The sequence below is a fragment of the Betta splendens genome, chromosome 2 (genome assembly GCF_900634795.4).
Source record: "Betta splendens chromosome 2, fBetSpl5.4, whole genome shotgun sequence".
In the NCBI taxonomy this organism is placed as follows: Eukaryota; Metazoa; Chordata; class Actinopteri; order Anabantiformes; family Osphronemidae; genus Betta; species Betta splendens.
This window is the reverse complement of record NC_040882.2, coordinates 14,944,762-14,969,811: the sequence shown is the minus strand read 5'-3', so window position 1 is coordinate 14,969,811 and position 25,050 is coordinate 14,944,762. Positions and strand designations below refer to the sequence as shown.

At 46.4% G+C, this 25,050-nt stretch overlaps 2 protein-coding genes across 2 annotated transcripts; both read right to left on the bottom strand.

The window, feature by feature from the left end:
• Positions 1 to 383: 383 nt before the first annotated feature.
• LOC129603471 (4F2 cell-surface antigen heavy chain-like) lies at positions 384 to 11,374 on the bottom strand. The gene is made up of 11 exons (XM_055504811.1): positions 11,235 to 11,374; positions 8,908 to 9,119; positions 8,647 to 8,831; positions 8,317 to 8,481; positions 8,147 to 8,241; positions 7,910 to 8,046; positions 1,642 to 1,751; positions 1,320 to 1,513; positions 1,155 to 1,220; positions 846 to 1,053; positions 384 to 737 (listed from the first exon to the last, which is right to left on the bottom strand). The coding sequence occupies exons 2-11, from the start codon at positions 9,102 to 9,104 to the stop codon at positions 598 to 600; spliced, it is 1,497 nt and encodes a 498-aa protein (XP_055360786.1). The 5' UTR covers positions 9,105 to 9,119; positions 11,235 to 11,374; the 3' UTR covers positions 384 to 597.
• A 537-nt stretch (positions 11,375 to 11,911) lies between these two features.
• LOC114843272 (4F2 cell-surface antigen heavy chain-like) lies at positions 11,912 to 24,045 on the bottom strand. Its single transcript, XM_029129688.3, has 11 exons — positions 23,924 to 24,045; positions 20,752 to 20,963; positions 20,491 to 20,675; positions 20,142 to 20,315; positions 19,967 to 20,061; positions 19,730 to 19,866; positions 13,183 to 13,292; positions 12,856 to 13,049; positions 12,701 to 12,766; positions 12,392 to 12,599; positions 11,912 to 12,283 (listed from the first exon to the last, which is right to left on the bottom strand). The coding sequence occupies exons 1-11, from the start codon at positions 23,990 to 23,992 to the stop codon at positions 12,144 to 12,146; spliced, it is 1,590 nt and encodes a 529-aa protein (XP_028985521.1). The 5' UTR covers positions 23,993 to 24,045; the 3' UTR covers positions 11,912 to 12,143.
• Between the last annotated feature and the right edge of the window lie 1,005 nt (positions 24,046 to 25,050).

Genomic DNA, 25,050 nt, shown 5'->3' with positions numbered 1-25,050 from the left:
CGATGGGCACAGTTTAGTAAGGAGCTGTGGGGGAGAAGCGGTTTCTGAGTCTGGTGGTCCCAGTCCGAAAACCCCTAAAGCGCCTCCCAAAAGGCAGAAGGGTGTCCATGTGAAGGGTGAGAGGAGTCCTTGAGAATACTGCAAGCTCTTTGATGCAGCATCTCCTATGGGTCTCCTCAGAGGTAGAAAGTGTTTGTTCACCACCCACTGCAATAGCTTGTGCAGTGCAGTTCACCATTATGGCTCAAGATTGGTGGTTCTTCTTTAGTGTCCTTCAGAAAGAGAGGCGCTGGTGAGTATTTCTGGCCAAGCTAAAAGTATAAGAGGTTCAGGACAGATCCGCTGAGATGCAGGTGGCATTTTTACTAATAATGTGGTCACATCGTTGTTACTGGCTTTTAACTCCTTTGGCTAGATCGAATTCCATGACCTTGGCATCAGCAGCGCAATGCACTAACCACTGCGCCAGTGGGTTTTAATAAAGTGCAAGTGTATGGGAATCCAGAAGCACAAGCACAGCACTGAGTTTTAGAACCTCCAAACCCTATGAGAAGTGATTTGACTGTCCTAAAGCTAGGCTTCAGTGTGGCGCCATCTTCAGCCCATGTAGGGGAACTGCAGCAGGACGGCTTGTCCAGGCTCCAGCTCCATGCTGTCGAGGTTGACGTTGGATTCTGCCTCCAGCTTCGAGTCCGTTGACAGCTTCACCTTGGCCTTCTTGGGCAGCTGTAGTTTCTCTGCAGGAACAGACACCACAGTGAGTGAAGGACATGGAGCAGATGCTGCCTGCTGTTGACGTCACACATCACAGCTTCACTAGACATTTGAGCTGAACCACAACTTGCCTGTCGTCGTCAGGCTGAGCTTGAGCGTCTGTTTCTCTGCTCCCCAGTTGACGGCCGTTATGTATCTCTCACTCTGGTCCCACACGCGGAGGAAAGAGAGGGAGGAGTTGGAGGCGTACAGAGGGTAGTAGTCGCCGTGGAGCAGAGAGCGCTCTTTGCCTCGCAGGTCGCTGAGGCCTTTGAACCACTTCCTGGTGGCAGCGTACTCCTGGGAACAACATGGAAACAACTGAGTGCTTTGGACCACGTCCTCACGAGTTTGGTCTCATTCTGTTTACAAGCGGTCATTCAGATCAAACCCATTCTCACCTCCAAAGATTTATTGTGAGCTGCTTCCGTCTCTACGTTCCAAACCATTTTAGGATGTTTCTGATTCTGAGGAGGAAACAAGACAAATGTTACACTGAGTAACAGCTGTGATTCTGTGGAAGTATTTAAAAGTATTTAAGCAGTGGACCCATTTCAACCACTCACCCCCTCAAGGCCCATCTCGTCTCCATAGGTGAACACCGGGGTTCCAGGCATGGTGAGCAGCAGGAGTTGGTACAGACGGATCAGGGCTGGACCCGTTGCTTGTTTAGACAGCTGGTCCTGTTGGACGGCGCCGAGACCCCAGCCCACCTGTCTCTGCTGAGCGTGAAGGTGGTCCATGGCCTTGATACGTTCCCCTACACAAAATTAATGTAGAAGTGAGACTCACCACTCTTTAGCTACAACATGTGAGCTGTAATACAAAAAGTCATACAACAAAAGGAATAATTATAACAGCAAACACATAATGAAATCTTGTACCTACCTCCAGTTTTGCTGCTGAGCAGGTCAGACAGAATGAGAGCTACCCCAGTGGTGTTGAGGAGCCAATGCACTGATGCAGCTGATTCATGTTCAACCACACCCATCAGCAACCTGAGAGGAAGACAGTGGAGACAGATGAGTCACATTACACAGAAACACGGCATCAGAAAAGAAAATTTCGGAATATGAATTATTCAAACTTATATCTCCAGCTTATCTAATGAAGAGCGTGTGTAAGTGGCTTTTCTGTCACATTGCACAGAAACACAGCAGAAAAGAAAACATTTGAGACATTTCTAAACCCTGTTAGTTCCTCGACACTTTATAAAATTTCACTTTACCTTTTTATAAGAAATGTTTAGGCCTGTGCTCCTAAACAATTTGCTTACTTACAATTGAGGTAAGCTCTGAGCAGAGTCAACCAACATAAAGCTGCAAACCCAGACAATATTTCTGGCAGAGTGCTCAAAAGATGGGAAGACCATTTGGCAGATGTTTTCACCGACATCTTCAACATCTCTCTGAGCACCACCGCTGTCCCAAAGTGCCTCAAGACAATGACCATTGTCAAAAAATTCCCACTGCGCTCACAAACATCGGTAGGAATATAGAGAGAGCAGCGTCATGTTGTTCACAAAGACGTGGCTGACTCCTCACATCCCTGACTTCCATCCCTGAGGAAAGGAGGAGGCCTGGCTGTCTTTGTTATTGTGCGCTGGTGCAAACCTGGACATTGTGTCGTTAAGGAGCAGCTGTGCTGCAAAGACATTGAACTTTTGGCAGTTAGCATGCGGCCATACTATCTGCCACGGGAGTTTACGCACGTCATCATGGTAGTGGCGTACGTGCCCCCCTCTGCTAATGCAGACACAGCACCCACAGGCCCTTGTCCTCATCTCTGGTGACTTCAACCATGCATCTTCCTCATCTGTCCTACCAACATACACACAGTATGTAACCTGCCACACTAGAGATGACAGAAGACTTATTTTATGCCAACACCAAGGAAGCATATTCTTCACCCTCCCTCCCTCCCCTGGGGAGAGCTGACCACAACATCATCCACCTACTGTAAAGCCTGTGTATGAGGCAGCCTGTGGTGTTACAGGTTGTGAAGATGTGGTCTCCTGAGTGAGAGTCTGCCCTGAGAGACTGCTTCAATACCACTGTGTGGACTGAGCTCTGTGATTCACATGGGGGGCATCAATGCAGTCACAGAATGCATCACAGACTAGATTAACTGTTTTCGAAAACACTGTACCCTCTCAGGAAGGTGCGGCGTTTTCCTAACAAGAAGCCATGGATTATCCCTGATATTAAGGCTCTGTTGAAGGAGAAGAGAGCGTTCAGATTGGGGAACATGGAGGAGGTGAGGACTGTACAGAAGGAGCTGAGGAGAAAGATCGGAGAGGGATAAACCAGCTACAGAAGACAGATGGAGGAGGAGCGGCTGCAGCAATCAGCAGCAGAAAAAGATCAGTGGGGTGTGGCGGAGCTTAAAGACCATCTATGGGTTCAAAGAACCCCACACTCAGGCAGAGGGGAACTGGTAGTGTGCCAGTTGGAATGTGTGGGATGTAAAGATGTAGATTCAATTATTCACCCTCTCCTCCCCCTATGCTGCTCAAACACCTCGACAATACCCCACTCCCTCAGCCCATCACTCCACTTCACAGCTCCGAAACCACACACCCCCGCCCCTGTCCTTCAAAGCAGCTCAGGTGAGACGTGAGCTGAGGCGGAAAAAAACGAGGAAGGCAGCTGGGTCAGATGGCATCAGCTCCAGGCTCCTTAAGTCCAGGGTAGATTAACTGTGTGGGGTTATGGAGCATGTTTTCATTCAGAGCCTCAAGCTGAGGGTGGTACCACAGCTCTGCAAGACTTCCTGTGTGGTACCAGTGCCCAAGACAACGCACCTGGGGCTCTAACATCACACCTGATAAAGACACTGGAGAGACTGGTTCTACATCAACTGCGCCCCATGGTGAGCTCAGCAATGGATCCACTGCAGCTTGCCTACCAGCCTGGCATCAGAGTAGAGGACGCCGTCATTTTCCTGCTCCATCGTTCCCTGGCCTACCTGGAGAAGCCCAGCAGCACTGTCGGATCCTGTTCTTTGACTTTTCAATTGCCTTTAATACCATACAACCAGCTCTCTTAAGGGACAAATTGGAGTCAGCTGGACTATTACCTGGCAGAGTGGATACTGAACTAACTGTCCTGACCCCCTCCCTCTTCACTGCAGACTTCAGACCCAATCCATCTGGCTGTGTTCTGCAGAAGTTCTCCGACGACTCTGCAATGTTGGACTTATCACCCATGATGACGATGCAGTGTACTTTTAGAACTTTGTGGACTGGTGTCAGAAGAACCACCTTCTAATCAACGTAGGAAAGACCAAGGAAATAGTGGTGGACTTCCGCAGATGTCAGCCCAGTGGGTATGTTCCACAAATTGGCTGAGAGTTAGAAGACAAGGAGGGATTCTGGAGTAAGTTTGATGGGGTCATAGAGAGTATTCCCAGCGGATAGAGGGTAGTGCCAGACAGCACCGCATGGTGGTGTGTAGAATGACTCTGGTGGTCCGAAAGAAAAGAGAAAATACAGAAAAGAAGACCAAGTGGTGGAAGCTAAAGAATGAAGATATTTGTGAGGAATTCAGGCAGAGGTTGAGACAGGCCTGGGTGGTCAGGAAGAGCTTCCAGATGACTGGAAAACTACAGCAAAGGTTACCAGGGCAATGGAGAGAAGCCAATCAACCTAATGCACGTCTTTGGTCTGTGGGAGGAAGCCGGAGAACCTGGAGAGAACCCACGCAAACACGGGGAGAACGTGCAAACTCCACACAGAAAGGCACCAGGGCCGCCTCCGGGAATCGAACCCAGAACCTTCTTGCTGTGAGGCGACAGTGCTACCCACCGCACCACCGTGACCCCGCACTAGGGAGTAAGCGATTAAGAAAATGGATGGATGGATGGAGGTTACCAGGGAAACGGGTTGGAAGGTGCTGGGTGAGTCATCTGGAAGGAGGAAAGAAGATAAAGACACTTGGTGGGGGAATGAGGAAGTACAGGACTGCATCCAGAGGAAGAGGTTGGCTAAAAGGGAGTGGGGTGTAGAAAGAACTGAGGAAAGTAGACAGGGGTCCAAGGAAGCTCAGAGCAGAGTGAAGAGGGAGGTGGCAAAGGCCAAACAGAAAGCTTACAATGAGCTATGGTTTCATGCCCAATAAGCGCACCTTTTGCATTTTTGCTTGTGTTGATGTGAAGTACAGAGATGGTCAAAAGAGATGGTCAAAAGGAGCTGCAATGTGTCTTTGTGGATGTAGAGAAGACGTATGACAGGGTGCCAAGGGAGGAGCTGTGGTACTGTATGAGGTTGTTGGGAGTGGCAGAGAAGTACGCCAGAGTAGTGCAGGACAAGTATGAGAGAAGCATGACGGTGGTGAGTTGTGCTCTACGTCAGACAGAGGAGTTCAAAGTGGAGGTAGGACTACACCAAGGATCAGCTTTGAGTCCCTTCTTGTTTGCTATGCTGATGGACAGGCTGACAGATGAGGTCAGACAGGAATCTCCCTGGACAATAATGTTTGAGGATGACATTGTGATCTGTAGCGAGAGTAAAGAGCAGGTGGAGGAACAGCTGGAGGTTTGCTCTGGAAAGAAGAGGCATGAAAGTCAATCGTAGTAATACAGAATACTTCCTTATTCTCTGCAGTTATTATATGATTTATGACTATGTTCTGCAATTAATAGCTTATGTTTTGTCTTACTGTATGCATTTGACATTTGACCTACATTGTTTAATGGTTGTCTCTGCCCGATAGACTCTCAACTCTAGCTCCCAAACCCAAGGCCGGGAGTTGTGTCTCTGTCTGTTCAGACTTGGTGCTCCTTTCTCACAGATAGTTGGACGTCAGCGATGTAGGTGTGAGAATGTAAACATCTCCACACACACAGTGACAGTGATGAGATGGTGCATGCAGTCTGATTGGGCTACACAGACGTTCCAACGTACATGGACAGAGGGGTTAAAAGGCAGAAGCAACTTGAGGATCGTGGGCTCTTTGCATCACACCTTTGTGGTGTGTGCACCAATCTCTCTAACTGGTTTTTGGTTTGTTGATGTGCACGATCAATATCCATGCTTTTGGTTTGCTTTCCCCATTATTTTTATTTTCTTTATTATTTAAATAAATCGCACAAAAGGACAACTCTCTCATCTGCCTTTATTCCAAAATTTCCACCACAGGGTCAAGGTAGAACAGTGAGGCTACAGGGGGCTGAGGTAAAGAAGATGCAGGAGTTTAACAATTCAGTGTCATGGGAAGTGTGGAAAAGAGCTAAAGAAGCCAGTGCAGGTTGGAGTGGGTAAAGGAAAGTGTCAGGAGTGTTGTGTGACAGAAGAGTGTCAGCAATACTCAAAAGAAAGGTTTAAAGACAGTGGTGAGACCAGCTCTGCTCTATGGGTTAGAGACGGTAGCAGTGAGAAAGAGACAAGAAGCAGAGATGAAGGCAGCATGTGCTACATGTTTATATTCTCAAAAAACATGATTGTGTCTTGGACTATTATGGGTAGCGCCAGCTTACATTGCCCATGTTAGCCTGTGTATTACCTTGACTAAGTGCAACCCTAATACTAATAAAATAATTTATTTGATCCTTTTGTAGACAATATCGACCGATGACGTATCATCACAGAGACTCCATGAAGGGACAACCGTATTGTTATTCCAGCCACTAACAGCAGATGAAGAAAAGAAGAGGGTTTAGGCTAAATGAAGAATCTGTGGCTTTCTAACAGCTGTCAGCTTTGATTCAAACTAAAAAGCTGCTGAATGACTTAGAAACAATGTTTTGATTCAAACACACTGTTGAAATATAACCTTTAGTTAAAAATGTAAAGCAATGTCTGAATGTTTGTCTTTGAGATTCATTGGCTGTCTATTGCAGGGCAGCCTCGTACTCCTCCATATTGCGTAACTCGTCAGCACTGAACTCTAGCTCATACAACTAACCATGAATGTCAGACTGTAAGTGCTGAGGTACTAGCTGTCTTCTAAATAGCCTACAGCCGGACCTCCGGCCATTGAATATTAATGCTGTATGCGAGGAAAAAACTGGTGGACAGAACAGTTGCGTTCCAGCAGCCTGACTTTGCCCCCTCTCAGCCTGACTGTTGTTGGGGCAGGCACAGAGTAAACCCGGAAGCACTAGTTGTAGTCTGTGAGCTAATGGCAAATAATCCGCCAGGATGTGTTGGAGGAGGAATGAATGATGAATGGAAATATGGAGGGTATGGAGTGTGCCTCCAGACTTCAGGTCAAAATAAAGGACAGGTCGAGATATCCAACTCGAGCAGTACCGCTAGACATATTGTAGCATCAAAGAAGCAGAGGTGTCTCGACTACATTTCAAATCACGGGTCCAATGCAGGTGTAACCCTGGTTACCAGGTTTAAATTGCGGTCCATCTTATCAATTGATTAGTGAAGGTCAAGGTAGATACGCATTAACTTTTGCTGCAGACAGTGTTAGTTTTACGTGCGAGAGAGCAAAATAATTCAGTCTGTTGTGGTCATAATCGGCGTGGGACATAATCTCTTCGGCTGTGAAGTCGCTGGTGGACAGAGCGTCATGTCAAAGATACGATGAAGTAAATTACGATCGTTAGCCGCTATGGCGCTAGCTTAGACTGGCAGCCGCATGGGTTTTGCTAGCGCTAGTTTGACATGATGTATTTCTGAGCCCCTGTGTTCCTGTTTCATCTTAAAGCGATACCTGGATTGCTAAAGGCCGTGTGATCTGCAGTTATGCCCGAAGCGCGTGCGTGCGTATTTGTGTGTGTGTGTGTGTGTGTGTGTGTGTGATGCTTGAGCCTCTGGTGAGTAAAATGCTGTTACTAATTATAACGATTATAACATGAGGTGGAATGTGCGAATGCTAACTATGATTTGAATAAGGAGCTAAAGATGCTAAATGGATCGGTGTTACGAGTATGTGTGTGTGTATGTATATATGAAAAGGAAGACTGCTTATATTAAGATGGTTAAATAAGTTTTTTTTCTCTGTTTTATTTTGGTGATAGAGTGGATACAAGGTCATAGACAGACACAAGGTAACGCAACAGCGTTATCCTGTCAGGGATTGCCACAGCCAGGCCAAAGTTGTTTTGTTTTACTGTGTACTGAACTGTACAATGTTGAAATGACAATAAAAGCCTACTTGACTTGAGCTGACTTACTACTGAACCACTACTGTTCGTCAGTTACCTTTTGCTGGTGCCCTCGGTGCCGTTGCCCTGGACTACAGTCTGCAGGTGGGACCAGTGAGGGGAGTTGGAGGCAACGTTAAGGCCAGACAGCTTAAAGCCACTAACACCAAATTCCAGCCAGTGCTCTGCTGCAGCCTGGAAGAAAACAAGGAAACTTTTAGTTCCAACAACAAACACTGCAATGACTGATTCATGAACTAAGGCCCACAGGCCACAGTGCGTGTGTTCTCTCTACCTTGACTTTCTCCAACACAGAACCAATATCTCCAGAGCTGAACCATGGATTGCTTCCCTTGTAGTTTGGAGTCAGGTCAAGCACCACCTTAATACCTAGAAAAGTATAAACCAACATTTGTGAAACACATTCATGAGTCCGCTCTGCTCACTGCTGTCTAAAAAAGGGACCTTTTTTGTTGGCTTTTTTCAGCACAGATTTGAGATGTTTCACAGCAGGGTCGATCTTCTTAAGATTTAGGGTGCTGGGCCGGTTTTCCTGCACAGTGTGTAGAGGTCCCAGGAGCAGACCTTTGACCTTCAACTGGCTGATGTCATCTAGCTTTTGCTCAAGGCCTAAAAACAGATACAGAGAGGAAGAATGAAACAGGTCAGTGAATAATATCAGGGTCAAGTGACATTTTGGTGGTTTAAGCCCAGCGGTTCATGAAGCTGATCTAAAGGGCACCATGAGAAATGAGAGACGTTCTAAACACTCTACCAACATCATGGTCCAAGTACCTGCCAATCCACCACAGAAAGCGTCCACGTCAGGGATCTGGTACAGAGGGCCATCGTTCCACCAGTTCATCTCAGGGAGCGGTTTGCAGCGAGGGGCCTGGACTATGATCACAATGGCCCCGGCCAGCATGCCAACCCAGCCCAGCCAGAACAGCACCAGGAGCATCCAGCGGGTCCGCACCCACCTACACAAACGCATGGCAGTGAGCCACATGCTGGGAGGCCGTTGGGCTCCAGCAGCACGTGAGAAGCAGCGCTCACCCTGGAGTTCCTGCCACCTTCATCAGCTCCTCCTTGGACAGGCCCGTGAACGCAACCTCATCCTCAGGGACCTTCAGCTTGACGCTGCCATTCTTCTCCCCGACGGCTACCTGAGCGTCGGCCGTCATGGGCTGCTTCTCGGGGTCCATCTCGTTCAGCTCCACGTCCTTCATGTCCACCTCTGTGTCCTTAGTCATGGTGAAAGCTGGTTTCTGGAGGGAGCCAAGATCAGACGAGCACACTTCAGAGAAGGAGACACACGCTGCAGTAACTGGCTCAACCGGGCTGCGCTAATTAATCAGCTTCTGGTAACAAGTCGGCTTGTTAATACAAAGGCACATAAACGCAGGACCACATCTGCGTCCTAGTGACAATAAACTATAACGTAACAGACTTATGTTCCGAGATAATGAAATCTTGTTCATATCAATTGTACATGTTATTGCATGGATGAAAATCAACCCTTCCAGAGGGAGGAGGAGTTGTACAGACTGATGGCACCGGTAGGAAGGATCTCCGCTGTTCTGTGGAGAACCTAATACTGATCAGCCTCTGGCTGAAGGTGCTCCTCTGTCCAGCCAGCACACTGTGTAGGGGGTGGGAGGTATTGTCTATGATAGAGAGGAGTTGGACCAGCATCCTCCTCTCAGCTACAGCAAGTAGGGGGTCCAGCTCCACACCCAGAACAGAACCAGCCCTCCTGATCAGTTTGTCCAGTCTGTTTCTGTTTGCTACAATTATGCTGCTGCCCCAGGAGACCACAGCTTAAAACACTACACAGACTCATAGAACATCCTCAGCATGGAGCTGCAGACGTAGAAGGACCTGAGCCTCCTCAGGAAGTACATTCTGCTCTGAGCCTTCTTGTACACAGCTGAGGAGTTCTTTTTCAGTCCAGTTTATTGTCCAGATACACTCCCAGGTATTTGTACTTGGTCACCACCTCATTTCATTTCAGGTGTAACAGCACCCACAGATTTCCTAAAGTCCCTCACCAGCTCCTTAGTTTTACTGATGTTCAATTGGAGGTGGCTCTGTCTACAGAGCTGTCCACCACTCCCTGATACTCTGTGACCCTGGATACGTCCTACAATAGCAGAGTCATCAGAGAACTTCTCGAGATGACAAGACTCTGAGTTGTACCTGAAGTCTGAGGTGTAGAGGGTGAAGAGGAAGTGAGACAGGACTGCCCCCTATGGAACCACTGTGCTGCAGACCATGGTGTCAGACACACAGTTCTGCAGGTGGACATACTGGGGGTGGTTGGTTAGGTAGTCTATGATTCATGAGATGGGGGGGGCCGACTGAGGGTTTGACCGGAGAACGCATGGAGTCCAGGACCAGCCTCTCAAAAGCATCAAAAGACGTGGCGTCTTATTCACTGGCACAATGCAAGACTCTCTCCAGCTGCAGGCTCAGGTTGAATGTGTTGGAGGACACCACACAACTGGGGAGCACACACTTTCAGCACCATTGGGCTGATTCAATCAGGTCCAGCAGCCTTTGTTGAATGAAGCCTGTTCAGCTCCTTTCTCACCTCACCATCAGCTGTGATTGTGTGTGAGGTAGGGGTGGAGATGGGTGAGCCCTGTGGGTGATGTGAAGGGGGGCCTATCGTGGGCAATGGGGGTTTAGAGGCCCAACATCGAAATCTGTTAAAGTTATTAAGTTCATCAGCACTCTCCTCAGGCCCCTCAGTCACCTGGCTGCTGGCTGGCTTGTTTTATCCGGTACATGAGTGTCCACGCAGAAATGAATACAATCTGTGATGCAGTCTGTCAGTCCATCAATGTCCTCCCCATGAGGTTCACAGAGAGCCTCCCAGTCAGTGTCTTCAAAGCAGCTCTGCAGAGCAACGCGGTCCTCATCTGTCCACCTAAAAATTGTTTTAATGGTGGCAGGCAGCCTATGAACCTAAGGTGCGTATTGTGGCAGCAGATTAATCAAATTGTGATCCGACTTTCCCAGAGGGGGGGGGGGCAGTGGAAGAGTAGGCAGCCTTAGCCTTAGCATTAGCATAGCACCGCTTTCTACGGTCTTTATTCCCTCCACGAACTTGTTTGCCTCCTCTGCATAACTCGTTTTCCTCCTTGTTTCTTTGTGAGGCTTGACGTTTCTGGCGAAGTCAGGTATTTTGCTGCCGCGAGATCAGCTGTCTTCGGGTGTAAACCAAGTCCCAGTCCCTGCTACGCCAGATCTTGCGCAACAGCTTTACGCGTGTGGGAATGTCCACGGCTCGACTTTCTTCGTTTTCAGGATTCAGGTTTGAATTACAGACAAGTTTATAGAATAAACAATATGTAGTATAGACGCAAAATACATTTTACCTTTTTAAAACGACAAATAATCCGTCCACTGTGGTTTGTTCCGTCTGAATCGACGTTTAACGTGCAATACCGCCTCGCCGTCTGCTCAATGGTAGTAATTATACTAGTGGCTCCGCCCACCACGTGTGATGACGTCACGCATCCCTTTCTCCTGATTTCTCTCTCTCTCTCTCTCTCTTTCTCTCTCTGAGAAAAGCTGAACAAACAAACAAGCAAACATAAAATGATCGCCTCCAGCCTTTGACCCAGTTTGCGACTAATGTACGAAATGCAGCTCGGCAGCTCTTTGTGGAGCTACAGTTGGAAAAGCTGTCGTGAAACCGTTCAGACAGAGCATATTTAACACAGAGCAGACAGAAACCGTCAGGTTCATTTTTAGTTTAGTTTAGCAAAATCCATGCAAAAAAAGCGTGAGGCTGCATGATGCACAATGAAATGTCAAATATATAAAACTGAAGTATGGCAGGACAGAAGAGATGAATTCTCACATAGGAACATTCGATCTAATTATAACAAAGCACAAACTATGATAACAGTACAGTATGAGAAAGGAAAAAAACTTTTGTAACACATTACTAAAAGGATAAACATCACTTATAAGCATAACCAAAGTGTATGACCAGTGCAGTGAAGGTATAATAGAAATAAGTGTGTGAACAAAGTACTAAGCCAAAAGGAGTTTGGTCTGCACTGTCAGGGTTTGCTGTCACAACAGCTGGCTTTTAACTCCTTTGGCTAGATTAGATTAAAACCTTGGCATCAGCAGCGCAATGCACTAACCACTGCGCCAGTGGTGCAAGTGTATGGGAATCGGGAAGCACAGTGCAGCACTGAGTTTTAGAACCTCCAAACCCTATGAGGAGAAGTGATTTGATTGTTCTAAAGCTAGACTTTAGTGTGGCGCCATCTTCAGCCCGTGTAGGGGAACTGCAGCAGGACGGCTTGTCCAGGCTCCAGCTCCATGCTGTCCAGGCTGACGGTGGATTCTGCCTGCAGCTTCGAGTCCGTTGACAGCTTCACCTTGGCCGTCTTGGGCAGCTCTACTCCCTCTGCAGGAACAGACACCACAGTGAGTGAAGGACATGGAGCAGATGCTGCCTGCTGCTGACGTCACACATCACAGCTTCACTAGACATTTGAGCCGAACCACAACTTGCCTGTCGTCGTCAGGTTGAGCTTGAGCGTCTGTTTCTCTGCTCCCCAGTTGACGGCCGTTATGTATCTCTCACTCTGGTCCCACACGCGGAGGAAAGAGAGGGAGGAGTTGGAGGCGTACAGAGGGTAGTAGTCGCCGTGGAGCAGAGAGCGCTCTTTGCCTCGCAGGTCGCTGAGGCCTTTGAACCACTTCCTGGTGGCAGCGTACTCCTGGGAACAACATGGAAACAACTGAGTGCTTTGGACCACGTCCTCACGAGTTTGGTCTCATTCTGTTTCCAAGCGGTCATTCAGATCAAACCCATTCTCACCTCCAAAGATTTATTGTGAGCTGCTTCCGTCTCTACGTTCCAAACCATTTTAGGATGTTTCTGATTCTGAGGATGAAACAAGACAAACATGACACTGAGTAACAGCTGTGATTCTGTGGAAGCGTTTAAGCAGTGGACCCATTTGAACCACTCACCCCCTCAAGGCCGATCTCGTCTCCATAGGTGAACACCGGGGTTCCAGGCATGGTGAGCAGCAGGAGTTGGTACAGACGGATCAGGGCTGGACCCGTTGCTTGTTTAGACAGCTGGTCCTGTTGGATGGCGCCGAGACCCCAGCCCACCTGTCTCTGCTGAGCGTGAAGGTGGTCCATGGCCCTGATACGTTCCCCTACACAAGATCAGTGTAGAAATGAGACACAGCAGCCTTTAGCTACAACATGTGAGCCATAATACAAAAAGTCAGAGAACAGAAGAAAAATTATAACAACAAACACATAATGAAGTCTTGTACTTCTACCTACCTCCAGTTCTGCTGCTGAGCAGGTCAGACAGAATGAGAGGTATGCCAGTGGTGTTGAGGAGCTGATGCACTGATGCAGCTGATTTATGTTCAACCACACCCATCAGCAACCTGAGAGGAAGACAGTGGAGATAGATGAGTCACACACAGAAACACAGTAGAAAAGAAAACATTTGAGACATTTCTGAACCCTGTTAGTTCCGCAACATTTTATAAAATTTCACTTTACCTTTTTATAAAAAATGTTTAGGCCCTTGCTCCCAAACAGTTTGCTTACTTAGAATTGAGGTAAGCTCAGAGCAGGGTCAACAAACATAAACCTGCAAAACCAAACAATATTTCTGGTTTGGTATTCTGGTACAGTATTTCTGAGTGCTCAAAAGGTGTAAAGACCAATTGGCAGATGTCTTCACCGACATCTTCAACATCTCTCTGAGCACCACTGCTGTCCCAAAGTGCCTCAAGACAATGACCATTGTCAAAAACCTCCCACCGAGCTCACAAAACATCAGCGGGAATATAGAGAGAGCAGCGTCATGTTGTTCACAAAGACGTGGCTGACCCCTCACATCCCTGACTTCCATCCCTGAGGAAAGGAGGAGGCCTGGCTGTCTTTGTTATTGTGCGCTGGTGCAAACCTGGACATTGTGTCGTTAAGGAGCAGCTGTGCTGCAAAGACATTGAACTATTAGCAGTTAGCATTCGGCCATACTATCTGCCATGGGAGTTTACACACTTCATCGTGGTAGTGACGTACGTGCCCCCCTAATGCATACACCACCTGCTTGATACCACCAGCAGGCTGCAGGCACAGCACCCACAGGCCCTCTCATCTCTGGTGACTTCAACCACGCATCTCCTTATCTGTCCTACCAACATACACACAGTATGTAACCTGCCACACCAGAGATGACAGAAGACTTATTTTATGCTAACACCAAGGAAGCATATTCTTCACCCCCCCCCTCCCTCCCCTGGGGAGATCTGACCACAACATCATCCACCTACTGTAAAGCCTGTGTATGAGGCAGCCTGTGGTGTCACAGGTTGTAAAGATGTGGTCTCCTGAGTGTGATTCTGCCCTGAGAGACTGCTTTAATACCACTGTATGGACTGAGCTCTGTGATTTATATGGGAGGGCAGGGGCATCAATTTAGTCACAGAATGCATAACAGACTATATTAACTGTTTTGAAAACACTGTACCCTCCTGGGAAGGTGCGGTGTTTTCCTAACAAGAAGCCATGGATTATCCCTGTTATTAAGGCTCTATTGAAGGAGAAGAGAGCCTTCAGATTGGGGAACATGGAGGAGGTGAGGACTGTACAGAAGGAGCTGAGAAGAAAGATCGGAGAGGGATAAACCAGCTACAAGAGACAGATGGAGGAGCAGCTGCAGCAGCAGCAGAAGATCAGTGGAGTGTGGCGTAGCTTAGCCCTGCTGGCTCCGAAGAGGAGGCTGTTCCTGTCCCCCGTCGGCCCTGAGGAAGTGGCCGTTCTGCCCCCTGGTGGCCCTGAGGAAGCGGCCGTGTTGCCCAGAGGAGGCAGTGTTCGCCTCCATGCCTTTTGGTCCCAAGGGGACCACTTCAGCGAGTTGTGGGGGTCCAGGCTAGCTCCCGCCGGTCTCGGGCTCCGTGTCCTCGTTCCTTCTCTGTGCAGGTGTTGGTCCCAGAGTGGTTGGGGGTGCTTAGGTGAGCACGGCCGCCCCCGTCCCTGGCGGTCCTGTCTCCAGTGGACAAGAGGTGATCACCCCGCCTCTGGGTCTGGTGCTTTCTACTTCACTGTGTGCAGGTGCAGTTCCTGGTGGTCCGACCATGTCCGCCACATCTGTATTGGTTCCTGGTGGACTGGCGTCTGCCACATCTGCATCCGTTCCTGGTGGCCCGGCGTCTGCCACATCTGCATCGGTTCCTGGTTGCCCGGCGTTTGCCACGCCTACTTCACTTCCTGGTGGCCCAGCTCTGGTCACGCCTGCTTCGGTTCCTTGGGGGTTGGGTCCCAACCATATCTGACCTGGCGCCACGTCTGTCCTCATCTTTGGTTCTGGCTCCGGCGCCATGTCTATCCTCGTCTCTGGTTCTGGCTCATCGCCGGCTCTCGTCTCGTCTGCCTGACTGGTGGCCTCGCCCTAGCACTGCCTCCTGCGTGGTCCACCTCGACAGTCCTGCCTCTGCTGAGCAGGATCTCTCCGCGTCTCCACCCTCCATGAGAAGGAGTATTTGGACTTTGTGTTGTTTTTCTGCCCTGGACTTACCTTGTGGACGTTTGTACTGGACTTTTTTTTTCTTATTGGACTCTGGGTCATTTTTGTTATCTGGTGGGGTTTCCTTTGTCTGTCGGTTTTTGGTGTGAGTTTTGTTTTAAGGGGGGTTCTTGTTGTGCCCTCCTTCAGTCCGCCCTCCCCCCAGCACTGTTTTGGTTTTTACCCTCCACCGGTCCTCCCTCCGCCCACCCTGCTCGGTTGTTTGTGTTTTCTTTGGACGTCTGGGATCCGCCCTTGGGGGAGGGTTCTGTCATGAACCAGGATTGTTCCTGTGTTGTTTTAGTGGTTTGCCATGTTCATTTCCTGTTTTATTTTGGTAGTGTTTCCGGTTTCTGTTCTGTCATGTCTTTTGCCAACTTTACGTTTTGGATCACATGTCCTGTCAGCCCGACCGTTGTTGGGGCAGGTAAAGAGGAAACCAGGAAGCACTAGTTGTTGTCTGTGAACCCATGGTAAATAATCTGCCAGCAAGTGTTGGAGGAGGAGTGAATGATGAATGGAAATATGGAGGATATGGAGTGTGCCTCCAGATTTCATGTCAAAATAAAAGACAGGTAGAGATGTCCAACTCAAGCATCCCCGCTGGACACATTGTAGCATCAAAGAAGCCGAAGTGTCTCGAGTACATTTCAAATCACGTGACCAATGCGAGCGCCGTGTCCACATGTCGAGGAGCTTACCGAGAATTTTGAAGGGGCTGGATGTTTCAATATGTCAAGGGTTTATAATAAGGTCCAAATTGTAAATTTTAAAGAAGACATATCATACTTTTCATTTTAAAAATTATTAGACTTTAATGTCTCAGTAAGGTCTCTGTAAATTTTCATCCCATAAAACCCTGTAGATCGTCCACACGGCCCCTGTCACTGTGTGGTTTTCACTCCCCATCAGCAAACGCTTTGTTTTCTGGGCGTGTCGCAAGCGAAGCTGCTCACCACACCTCTGTGCGGAAGCGCATACCTTTTTTGTTGTTGTTGTTGTTTTTTTAAATTGGCTCCATGGATACGAGCCACCGCACGGTTACGATACAATAGGTGGCAGTAGTGCGACATTGAGAATGCAATCCACCGCAATCCTCCACAGAAGAAGACGACCCACTACAGAACTGCACGACAATAGCCAGCCAGCTAGTTTGTAGCGTAGTGCAACCATACGTCTACGATCCCGAATCTGACCCTGAAGCTGAAGAGGAGGATGTTGAAGTCGCCACATTTCGGCTGATGCACGATGGGTGTCATTGGTAATGTCGCATTTACTTCAATTTAATTGATTTATGTAATTTGCAAAGCGACTAGCGGTTGCTAATGCGAATGCTAAATGGCCTCTGCAGCTTGAGTATTCACAACACTTACCTGGAAAACTCTCATTAATAGAAAACACTACTTTAATTTACATTATACAAATAAATAAGTTTGAGAGCATAGCTGAAATAATATAAATACTTTTTACATTTACACATTTCACTGTTTTTGTCTTACTTGTGCTGCTGCTCTGACATAATTTTATTTAAAAAATGTGCATTAATATTTAGAGCAATCACTGCATGACCTACCTGGGAACAAAAAGCATTGGTTCAAATTATATATTGACCTAACGTATTTTTACTGCTTTTAATTATGTTTTTTGTCATTCTTGATAAATCTGACAGTAATATGTCTCTGTATCTGAAGTTGTTACAGGTATCTAGTCTACAGAGGCTAGTGAGCTGGTGCTGAGGATTCCTGGGGTGAAGAATCTGAGTTGCCATCTCTTCATGCTTGTGTTGTAGATGAAGACAGTTTCCTGATGGATAAAACACTAAAACACTCATTGTATGATGGATGTAGACCACCTGTAAAAATGTGTTTTTTGTGAGTGCAATACTCATTAAGATTTTTTTAAATTTTATTTATATATAATTTATATGCTTTTTATTTATGGCCGCTTCAACTTTATAGCTTACCATATTAGAAAGAGAAAAACATGTAATTTCAATACTACGATTTCCTAAATAAAAGTGTTTTCCCTTCAGAAACAGAGTTCAGTGAAATACATAATAGTTAAAGCCAACTTTATTGTAAACCAAAAAAAAACACCACTACTCCAAAGCTAGAACAAACTGTTGTCCTCAAACCCCCAGACTTCTGGTCTGGGGGTTTGAGGACAGAAGCTTTTGCAGGGCCTTGCAGACGAAATGCATGAAAGTAGGGTAAACAGGGAGATTTGGTGATCCTTGTTCTCATCACTATTTGGAAGACTGAGCGGAAGCAGTCCTCTACCAGATGGAAGCTGTGGCTGTCCTCACCATCACCTCATCAACACAAAAGGTACTGCAATCAGAATTGTAGATTAGTGAAATGTTCATTATTATGTAGGTCAAAACCTTCTCTAATGTAAGAACACACAATACCAGACAAAAAATTAAAGGACAGGCCTGTCTGTGCTAAAAGAACAGATAAACAGTTGTTACAATTCAAATATAAAATCTAAACAGTATATACCAATTAAAATCTTCTATTACCTATCTTACTGTTGGTACATACAAACTTACATACCTTCACTCCTGAGCTGGGCAGCAGATGTCTGTGTACCAACAGTCTGCAGTGATTTCTCTGTTTGACAGCCTTCTTGCATGTGGGTAACTGGGATGTGCCTCCCTACAATATAGAAAAGACTATGTTACATTTACTGTAAATTGTATTGGTCCTACAAATATAATGGCTATGGTACAAGCTATAGGTAACTGACCAGATAAGCAGCAGTTATTGTAGAGATGTGACTAATTAGCAACTATGCTTGCAACACAACACAGTTACCATTCCAACTAATCATGTTAGAATTTGATAGAACAATGACATAACCCCAAATCGCAAGTTGATTTAGGCTGTGACACAGGACGGAGTAATAACAAAAGGAAAGGGACAAAGGCTCGGTTGACTCACCGTAGACGTTAGCGACGCTAGCGAGCTAGCTTAGCTAGCTTGTCTCACATGTGGGTTATTGCATTTTAAACAGACCCAACTAACATATTTAGATATCACAAGTATCAAGCACAAACTTACTACAGCGAGCTAGATCCACCGCTTCCTGTCTGTCGCCGCTGGAAGGGCGATAACGATCAGCTGTTCCCCGCAGGTGTATGAGATTACAGAAAAAGGACAGACGCTAGACCCACCGCTCCCTGCCTGTAGCCGCTCGATGCCGTTAGTCATTAGCTTTTCTCCACACAGGTGCGTGGCTGCAGGAGCCCACATGAGCACATTTTTAGGGGACAAAGGCTCGACTTGCTGTAGCCGTTAGCATAGCTAGCTAGTAACTTGCCTTACACATAGGTTACTACATTTTAAACGGACAAACTAACATTTTAAAACATTATAAATATCAAGCATGTACTTACTTCAGCGAGTGAATGGCGGACTGTAGAAATAGATCCTTTTTTCCCAACAGGAGCCGTGAAACAAATCCAGCATTGCACCCTCGTTTGAAATGCACATACGTATAAATGCTGAGGCAGTGTTTCTGGCACCGGTCCGTTAAAAATAAAAGTGACCCACAAAGTCCTCACTTGTTGATCCCTTGGTAAAGTGAAGAGACTTTGGTGTTGGTTAAAACACCCAAGAACCGAACTATTTCTATGGGGGGACTTGGGCGCTGCCGTGCTCGTCTGTTCACAATGAGTGAGAGGGGGGTAATGGCGGAAGTCCAGTTTTGGTTCGGGATCATTGTGGGTGTGGTGGTTCAGGATTTGCAAGGAGAACTTCCTACCATTGTGACGAAACCTGGGGAACGGCCTCAGAGTAGTAGATATCTCTCTCCATTGGATGAGAAAATTTACGTTTTCAAAATGTGAAAAAAGCAGGAAATGCATTTCTACCGTGCTCAGTGTGTGTATATGTGACCCATAGAGTCATAGGAACGCTCCAAAATATCTAAAAAGTGGATTTTGCATGATATGAGCCCTTTAAAATTAAATGCACTTAACAACATTTCGGACTAACTGCACAATAAAGTGACACGCTACACGACCACTTTGTTAGTGTAGCGTACCTAAAGTTCTAAGTACTTGTCACCAACACAAACTAACTTAAAAGCATTATCCTGTCAGGGATTGCTGCACAAATTTTTATGCCGCATGCCCTTCCTGACAAAACCTGAGGGGAATGAACTTGTAACAAGGGTGCGGGGTATGAGGGACAACGCACTAATCACTATGCCACTGTGTACTGAACTGTACATTGTTGAAATGACAATAAAAGCCTACTTGACTTGAGCTGACTTACTACTGAACCACTACTGTTCGTCAGTTACCTTTTGCTGGTGCCCTTGGTGTGGTTGCCCTGGACTACAGTCTGCAGGTGGGACCAGTGAGGGGAGTTCGAAGCAACGTTGAAGCCAGACAGCTTAAAGCCACTAACACCAAATTCCAGCCAGTGCTCTGCTGCAGCCTGGAAGAAGACAAGGAAACTTTTAGTTCCAACAACAAACACTGCAATCACTGATTCATGAACTAAGGCCCACAGGCCACAGTGCCGGTCTTCTCTCTACCTTGACTTGCTCCAACACAGAACCAATATCTCCAGAGCTGAACCATGGATTGCTTCCCTTGTAGTTTGGAGTCAGGTCAAGCACCACCTTAATACCTAGAAACGTATAAACCAACATTTGTGAAACATATTCATGGGTCTGGTTCAACACTGCTCTCTGCTAAATGAAAACTGACCCTTGTTGTTGGCCTTCTTCAGCACAGATTTGAGATCTTCCTTTCCTCCAACAGCTGGGTCGATCTCCTTAAGATTCAGGGGGCTCTGCTGGTTTTCCCGCACAGTATGTAGAGGTCCCAGGAGCAGACCTTTGACCTTTAACTGGCCGATGTCATCTAGCTTTTGCTCAAGGCCTAAAAACAAATGCAGAGAGAAAGAATGAAACATGTCAGTGTTATTGGGTGAATAATATCAGAGTCAAGTGAAATTTTGGGGGTTTAAGCCCAACAGTTCACGAACCTGATCTTCTCCATGAGAAATGTGTGAGACGTTCTAAACACTCAACAAACATCATCCAAGTCCAAGTACCTGCCAATCCACCACAGAAAGCGTCCACGTCGGGGATCTGGTACAGAGGGCCATCGTTCCACCAGTTCATCTCAGGAAGCGATTTGCATCGAGGGTCCTTGACAATTATCACAATGGCCGCGACCAGCGTGCCAACCCAGCCCAGCCAGAACAGCACCAGGAGCATCCAGCGGGTCCGCACCCACCTACACAAACGCATGGCAGTGAGCCACATGCTGGGAGGCCGTTGGGCTCCAGCAGCACGTGAGAAGCAGCGCTCACCCTGGAGTTCCTGCCACCTTCATCAGCTCCTCCTTGGACAGGCCCGTGAACGCAACCTCATCCTCGGGGACCTTCAGCTTGACGCTGCCGTTCTTCTCCCCGACGGCTACCTGAGCGTCGGCCGTCATGGGCTGCTTCTCGGGGTCCATCTCGTTCAGCTCCACGTCCTTCATGTCCACCTCTGTGTCCTTAGTCATGACGGAAGCTGGTTTCTGGAGGGAGCCAAGATCAGACGAGCACACTTCAGAGAAGGAGACACACGCTGCAGTAACCGGCTCAACCGGGCTGCGCTAATTAATCAGCTTCTGCTAGCTCAGCACGTGAACACAGCCCTGAACACGGTTAGCTTCCAACACCACACTGGAAAATCTGTTTCTCTGAGTGGGACAGCAGACGTTTTATTAGCTCCAGTGACGACCCGCGTGTTCCGACTTCGCGGGTCACTCTAATCCGTTGGCATGGTAACGGCCTGTGTCTGGTTTAGACGTATTTGACGCGTATTTAAAGCTTTCAAGTTCTCTACATGACTGAGTTTGTTTTAAAGCAAACCAAAGCTAACATGTCAGCTTGTTAAAGGTCCCTGCACATGCAAAATTCACTTTTTGGACATTCTGGTACATTTATATGACTCCCTGGTTCATTTTAAGACACTCCTGGTGTGTTTTTCTTTTTTTTTTGATTTTCCTGGTGGCTTGCATCCTAATTGTTGCATTACTGCCACCTATCGCTATCTCTACCCCTAATACTTTTTCCCCAACCCAGTAACATTTTAAATTTTAAACAAATCTTTAATTCCACTTCCTGCTTCTCCAACTTCCAGCACCCCCCTCAAACATATATCTTTGACTCTTGCTTCCCTCATACTCCTCACCATATCTTCCCCTTCCCTTCTATACTTGTCACACTCCATTATAACATGTTCCACTCCCTCCATCTCCCCACAAAACTCACACCTCCCATCCAAGTGTCTCCCCATCCTCCTGATGTGTTAGAAGTACACTGCCTACTTATTTCACATTTTTTGAGTTTATCCAATTCAGTTCAAGAACCATCGGATTTCAAATTTGGCGGACTGCATATGTCTGCATTCTATTAATCACTCACAGAACCAGCGTCAGCCCCGCCCAGACAAACCTGGACCCCTAAATTTAACTGCAACATTGCGTTTCAGTCACTAACTGTGCACTCTAGCAAAGTAGGTGGCGGTAATGCACCTTTCAGTTGGTTGCCACCCGCCATTTAAAAGACAAAAAGAAGAAGTCACTCACTGTGACACGAACTGACATGGGGCCTCTGGGGCCAACCAGCATCGCAGCCTTTTTAATTTTACCAGCAGAGCTAGAAAGGAGATCTTTATGTATTAATTTTTTTGTGAATGGATCGGCACCAATGCCTAAATGCTTCTTTGTGTGTGGACACCATTTTACCTCTGTCTGCTTTAAAAACGAGGGTATATTTATTGCTGGGCTTGAGGTTGAAGAAGCGCTCCATTCCTACAAGGCGTGATCCACTTGCTGCTTCCCCAAACTTAAGTACATGCTTGATACTTATTTGATGTATGTACTCCAGAAGTTTCTTTGTTTATAATCTAGCTTCCCTCCTGTGTAAGGAATGCTAATGGCTAGAACAGTTGATACTAACAGCTACAGCGACAGAGAGAGACAGTGTTGCAAGGTGCTGCCACGCAATTTTTTAAGCATTCGACAAAAAGCATTTGTCCGGTTCGAATCGTGTGATATATGGTACTGAGGTCATTCACTCAGCTCACATTCTAGCTGCTAGCATCATGTTAGCGGCTATCGTTAGCGGCCAGCGTTAGCAGCTAGCACTAGCCTCCACATGACGTTCAGTACAACTTGGGTTTGGCTATGTTTCTAATTACTACCGAGTGTATGTCGTATCCCAAGTAGACCTGTGAATTTGGGTTATGGCAAGTTCTATCAAAGTCTAACATGTGTGTTGTTGCTGTCTCGTAAGTGTTGCTTATCTAGTCAGCTATGGGGTGCCAAATGTAAAAGGAGCACCTATAACTAGTTTTCTCACATTTACCTAAATGACATATTTTTGCTCACGTGTTGTTGCTCACTTCAGGAGCAAATGTATGCACATTTAACAACAGTATGATAATTGGTTGGCCAATAGGCAGTTTTATTTGACAAAGAATTTGGATTTCACATTTGAGTAGTTGTAGTTGAAGTATTCATAATCTGATCTATATTATTGTCTATATATTTACCCTGTATGCAGTTGGTCAACTTATTTTGATATTTTAGTCTGTTGATGAGTAATTTGTAATTTTTGTGTTATGGTGCAGATTATGTGGAAAACCTGACAGAGATCATCTTCAATAAAGTCCTGCTGGACCCAGATCATTATATGGAGGACCCTAATAACACCCTTGTCCCACCGACCGTCTGAGCAGAATTTTGAGCAACCAAACAGTAAGGAGGTCATTAACGTCATGCCAAGATTTAACAAACCAGCACTATAAAAGCTAAGTTCAAAACGTGTTTGCTCAAAAAACTATTACAACTGATCTAACTACCTCTATATATTGTTTACATTTGTGAAGGTTGTGAGATATATAGGAAATTCTGGACATTTCATTAATCTACTATTCTATTCTCTATACCTTCTAGAGTGGTGTCAAGGAAAACAGCTGCATCCTCCATCTGTACAGCATCTGCACTGCTTCCAATGTCTTCCAAAACGTGATGAAGACAACAAAAATCCTCACATCTCCCCAGCCAACTGCCCATGACTGTACCTGTTCCACTCCAAAAACTATGCTTTCAACATAACTATAAATCCTACTCATTCAATTTGTGGTCTGCACATTGAACTGGGAAGGTAACTTATCCAGCATTATAGTGCTGGTGCATTGGTTAACAATAAAGTTGGCTTTGACTATTGCTGTTTCACTGAACTATTTTTATGTGTCAGGACTGCTAGGGTGTTGGACCCACATGCACAGCGCAGACATGATAAACGGTTTATTGGAACACACGTAGTCAGGGCAATCCAGGTCGTACACGGGTGATCTCAGGCAAAGTCACAAAAGGAGCAGGCAGACTTGGTTCCGGGGACAGGCAAGGATTCGGTAACTGGTGAGCTCGGCAGAGGTACAGACAAGGAGTGGGCTATATTGTGGTCAGACAGTCAGGAACGTTACCAAGATCTCCAGGCGTAGGTACAGACAGGGTGCAGGCAAGAATCGGCGGTCAGGTACAGACAGGATCATGCAACAAGGTAGCTATACTGGAACGCTGGAAAGTGGTATCGGAACTCAACAATCTGTAAACAGGAAAACAATAATTTAGGTATTTCACATGTGGTCTAAGTCCAACATAGGTGCCTTGTCCCTCAGGAAACACTGCCCTGATCCACAAGACCAGGGAAGATGGGATGAAAACTTGGACTCTTCACCCTAGAAGTCCCCAGCACCAGCTAACAAGGCTAACTAGACTAGATACCTGCAACAACTGCACACAGACATAGTACTGTCAAATTTATGAAGAAAAAAACATTAACTACATTTCTATTAGTCATATATTAGCACTTGATATATCATACACCTCACTAAAAGCAATTAAAAATATATTAGGTCAATATGTATTTAGAACCATAACTATGTTTGTAAACCAGAGTTCCCAGGTACGTTATGATTAATCTGTAGTTGTACTAGTAAAATGTTTTAAAATTGTTTATGAATTTCTAAGATACTGATTTATTCCATGCATGTGTAATTATGTGATATACTGTATATTGAATGTGTTCTGTAATTAATACACATTCAACCATACTGGCTCCAGTCCTGGATCATCAACTATACATGACAGTAGGTTTGGCAACTGGTTCTTCTGGCAACTGTGTCGATCAACTTCGCTTGCGACACACCGCTAAAACAGAGCGTGTGGACGAGAGCTTGAAACACACATTTTCAGACGGGCCGTGTGGGCGATCTACAGCGCTTTTTGGTATGAAAAGTTACAGACACCTTACTGAGACATCAAGGTCCAATTCTTTAGCATTGTATAGCATGAAAAAAAGTGTGCATGGACCTTTAATACAAAAGGCACATAAACGCAGGACCACATCTGTGTCCTAGTGACCAAAAACTAAAACGTAACCGACTTATGTTCCGAGATGATGAAACCATGTTCACGTCCACTTCATACTAGGAGCCATGAAGCTTGTCTTTATTTGTTTTCAGGCTTCAGGTCTGAATTACGGAGAAGTTTATATAATAAACACTATGTAGTATAGAGGCAAAATACACTTTACCTTTTAAAAACGACA

What these genes read in the sequence shown, in the direction of transcription:
- LOC114843272 (XM_029129688.3), bottom strand. Translation starts at nt 23,992, where the DNA reads ATGATCCTGTCTGTACCTGACCGCCGATTCTTGCCTGCACCCTGTCTG. An exon ending in CTGTGTTGGAGCAAGTCAAG is followed by an intron (nt 19,867 to 19,966) that starts GTAGAGAGAAGA and finishes GTCTTCTTCCAG; the next exon opens with GCTGCAGCAGAGCACTGGCT. An exon ending in ACGAGATCGGCCTTGAGGGG is followed by an intron (nt 12,767 to 12,855) that starts GTGAGTGGTTCA and finishes TTTCATCCTCAG; the next exon opens with AATCAGAAACATCCTAAAAT.
- LOC129603471 (XM_055504811.1), bottom strand. Translation starts at nt 9,104, where the DNA reads ATGACTAAGGACACAGAGGTGGACATGAAGGACGTGGAGCTGAACGAG. An exon ending in GAAAAAAGCCAACAAAAAAG is followed by an intron (nt 8,242 to 8,316) that starts GTCCCTTTTTTA and finishes ATACTTTTCTAG; the next exon opens with GTATTAAGGTGGTGCTTGAC. An exon ending in ACGAGATGGGCCTTGAGGGG is followed by an intron (nt 1,221 to 1,319) that starts GTGAGTGGTTGA and finishes TTTCCTCCTCAG; the next exon opens with AATCAGAAACATCCTAAAAT.